The following is a 4,176-nucleotide window of genomic DNA, read 5'->3' on the forward strand; positions in this document are numbered from 1 at the left end:
GCCTTTCCGCCGGTGGACTTGCGGGCCGTTTGCTTTGTGCGGGCCATGGCGGTAGCGGTTAGCGGAAGCGGCGTGGAGGCGAGGTGCTGCGTCGGGTGCTGCCTTGACGACACGGGCGCGCGCCAGCGGCCGTGGTGCGCTTATATGCCCTCGGTTGCGCGTGGTGGGGGGAGGGCGGGCCAGAGTCTATATAGGGGGGCTGGCGCGTGCGCCGGGCGCATCACTCGAGTTAGCGATGCCGCGCGAGACGGACGCACGCGCCGAGCGCTCCGCTCCCGAGCCCGCTAACATGCGTACGACTGCTCCAGCGGACAGGGCCGCGTCCCTGCACGCTACTGGGGTCGAGTCGAGTACGTCAGAGACGCTACCGAGCACCTCTGATAGTACTCCTCCCCCAACGAGCGTCGACGAAAGTGTTATCAACTGTGCACATGCAGTTCGCGTCACCCGTGTTAGTGATACTGCGTTTTCGATCACGCGCGAGTGTTGTGCGTCGATGCAGCAGCCATTGGAGACGCCTCCGGACGTCCCCACAACGCAGCAGGACAGCGAAGATGCACTGCAGCTACTTTTAGGGCTGATGCCACATGCAGCCACTGCTCCTCTTGGCGACGACACGGATAATGAAGAGGAGGAGATGCAGGTGGAAAACCCACAGGCAAACGCCCAAGCCAGTTCGTCACGATCCTCGCGAAAGAGGCAGAAATCGGACGACGAGTCCTCAGCCCCGGACGCGCGCAAATTCCGGAAGGAAAACGCGCCAACCGGGACAACACCGCGACGCCGCGCGCGCGCCCCAAGGGTTGACAAAGACGGCTTCACGCCAGCGAAGAAGACCGCAAAACCCAGGCAACAGCTGACCACAGCACCCCTTGGCACAAGCAATTCCTTCGACGCCCTCAGCGACTCGGAAGACGAGGACCTGGCGCTGCCACCACCGCAACAGCGACAGACGCCGCCGCCGCTCGTGATCAAGTTTGAAGGGCATTTTCGCGAGCTTCAGAACGCTCTTAACTTGCTGATCGGCAGGGACAATTATAGTGTCAGCGTGTCAGGCGAAGACCTGCACAGAGTGAAAGTTAAGAGCAGTGAACACTTCGCAAAAGTGAGTGAAGAGTGTACCAAACGCGGATGGCACTTTTTCACTTACAGCGCCAACAGGAAGAAGCCTATTAAGGTGGTCTTCCGCAAAATACCTCGCAGCATGAAACCTGCAGAGGTTAAAGAAGACCTCGAAGAGATGGGCTATTGCGTTGAGGATGTGATTAGAATGGGACCTCATCGCACCAAAGCGCGAAACCCGCTATTCCTCGTTATTGCGGCCAACACCGCGGAAAACAGGAAGCTATTCCAGCTGAAACGAATAGGCAACATCGAGGTGATTGCTGAAGTTCTTCGTAATAAGGCGGCATATACACAGTGTTTCCGTTGCCTCGAACTTGGCCACTCCACGAAATACTGTGGCATGCCCGCTTTCTGCGTAAAGTGCGGCGAACAGCACGCCACTGAAGGGTGTGAAAAATTGGGAGTGCCGCACAAAGACTTTACACCCAAGTGCAAACTGTGCGGCGAAGAACATTGCGCCAACTACAGAGGTTGCACAAAACATAAAGCGTTTGCGGCCCGCGCACGCGGAAACGACGCACAGCAACGGCGAGTTCCGGCGGGAAACTCTCACCCACGTGGAGCCCCAGCGCCCGCCAACAGCCGGACAAAGAGAAGACGCGGTCGCCGAGGCCGCGCCACCGGAAGAGCGCATTCCGGAGCGGTCGTCAACCCCGGCCAGCAGCAGGGGAACTCCAACGCCCGGAACAAAGAACCGCAGCGGCACCACAGGCAGCCGCAGAACACCGCCCCGGCAGCAAAAGGAAATGGCGGACCAGCTCCGCACGCCGCCATACTCCAGGTACCTGCGCGCCAACCCGCTGCCCCTGCAGCAGCTCACCAGGCCGTAGCTCCGCCCTCCCCGCCGCAGCGCGAGGCCAGGACGGCGGCGCAGCGGGTGGTAGCCCCGCCTCCCGCGCCCCTGCCACGGCAAGCGGCCCCCTCGGCCGTTCCGCGCACCGGCCGGGCGGACCAATCAGCGCAGCCCGCCCCGGACCAGAACAGCATGGCGGACTTTCCGGAGCCGCGATGGCGGCAGCAGCGGCCAACCACGGCTCAGCAGCGACCTCCACGGCAGCAGCGGCCAACCACGGTACAGCAGCAAACTCCCGCAGCCCTCGTCGACGCCTGTCAACAAAATGGCGGCATCCGGGAGACTGGAAGCGGCCATGTTGTCGGGCCCCGACAAGATGGCGACCGCATTGACCGCCTCCTCGACACAATGCAGCACATGATGGCTCGGATGTCCGAGCTAATGGCCGCAGTACACCAGGTACTCGCCGTTGCAACATCCTCAGCCCAGCATGCCTGAACACCACAGGAGCACGAGGATCTGCGTGTTCAACGCTAATGGCCTGAGGACGCAAGACGGCGAGTTCCGGCAGTTTCTACGCGACGAAGACATCGACATCTGCCTCGTCGCGGAAACGCACCTAAAGCCTGGCGTACGAGTCGGAGTGGCCAACTACGCCTGCTACCGTTACGACCGACCGACTGCAGGGGGCGGCACGGCTGTTTACGTCCGACGCTCCATTCGTCACCATCGTGTTCCTGTGCCGGAGCTCACTGCAATGGAAGCAGCCGCCGTTGCAGTCGACACCGTGCACGGACGAATCACGTTCGGCGCCGTCTACAGGCCTCCACGCGGTGCACTGAACGCAGAAGACGTTAACAAGCTCCTGTCCCTCCCAGGCAACATCATACTGGGAGGCGACTGGAACGCTAAGCACGCTGCCTGGAACAGCCGCGTCACCAACACCAGTGGTCGCCGGTTGCAACGTGTGGTCGAACGACACGACGCGATAGCCGTGGGACCACATGAACCGACCATCTACCCAGCAAGAGGGCGTGAGGACGTGCTGGATTTCCTTATCCTTAAAGGAATCCGGCAACACGTAGCAGCCAGCACCCGGACGGCACTCTCCTCAGACCACCTGCCGGTAATCTTCACGCTCGACTCGGAGATAATGCCGATGCGACGACACGGACTCGACCTCAGGGGCATCAACTGGGAAGAGTACCGTGAAAACGTCGCAGAAGCATTGGAGGCTATACCCGACGTCGACGCTGAAGGCGCAGAGGTCGCACTGCAACACTTAACCCAAGCCATCACGGAGGCAGCAACGGCCGCAACACCCGCAAGGCGCCAGGCGGCAGGCGAGCACACGCCGCGCATGCTGCCACGTGCCATAAGGGACCAGATAGCTGCCAAAAACAGGCTACAACGGGAATGGCAGCTAACCAAGGACCCGAGGACGAAAAGGCAACTGAACAGGCTGCGCCGCCACATCAAGGCAGACGTAGACGCCCACAGGAACGCCGAGTGGGCCGCCAAAATTGGAGGGCTGAACATCGAGGACGGGACGGCGTGGAAGACAATGAAAAGCTTCCTCCGCCGCACTCAGCCCATCCCTCCTCTACAAGTGGGCAACAGATTTGTCAGCGAACCGGACGCCAAGGCAAACGCACTGGCGGACGCGTTCGCTGCAAATTTCACAACAATTGAAGAGCCCGTCGACGAGGAACACTTACGCCTAGTAGCGGACCGCCTTCCTGTATTTCTCCGCGAACGTGCGGAGGACGATGAGATACAGCCCGTCTCGCCGGAAGAGGTCCAGCTGCAACTTCGCCGCCTGCAACACAAGAAAGCCGGCGGACCAGATAACGTCACTAACATGTTGCTGAAGCAGCTTCCCGACGCCGCAGCACACCATCTTGCGGCAATCTTTAACGGGATACTGCGCACCAGCGTATACCCATCTTGCTGGAAGCATGCGGAGGTAGTTGCCCTTCCCAAGCCAGGGAAGGACACTCGCTTGGCAAAGAACTACCGCCCCATCAGCCTCCTGCCAGCAACATCAAAGGTGTTCGAAAGACTCTACCTGGTCCGCCTGCTGGCCCACGTAAACGCCGAGGGAATTCTCCCCGACGAGCAGTTCGGGTTTCGTCGGGAGCACTCGACGACGCACCAGCTGCTGCGACTGACGGAGGAAGCGTTCGGAGCCGTTGACCGACGTAAGTATTTCGGCGCTCTCTTGCTGGACGTGTCTCGTGCCTTTGACTCCGTGTGGC

The 4,176-nt window shown here is 60.8% G+C and overlaps 1 protein-coding gene across 1 annotated transcript; it reads left to right on the plus strand.

Annotated features, from left to right (window-relative positions):
- Positions 1-235: 235 nt before the first annotated feature.
- On the plus strand, positions 236-2,377 carry LOC126143114 (serine/arginine repetitive matrix protein 1-like; the record flags this gene model as incomplete). The annotated part of the gene is made up of 2 exons (XM_049915298.1): positions 236-1,105; positions 1,649-2,377. Coding segments are annotated over exons 1-2 (1,599 nt in total), but the record flags the coding sequence as incomplete, so codon positions are not given.
- Between the last annotated feature and the right edge of the window lie 1,799 nt (positions 2,378-4,176).

The sequence above is a fragment of the Schistocerca cancellata genome, unplaced genomic scaffold (genome assembly GCF_023864275.1).
Source record: "Schistocerca cancellata isolate TAMUIC-IGC-003103 unplaced genomic scaffold, iqSchCanc2.1 HiC_scaffold_775, whole genome shotgun sequence".
Taxonomy (NCBI): domain Eukaryota; kingdom Metazoa; phylum Arthropoda; class Insecta; order Orthoptera; family Acrididae; genus Schistocerca; species Schistocerca cancellata.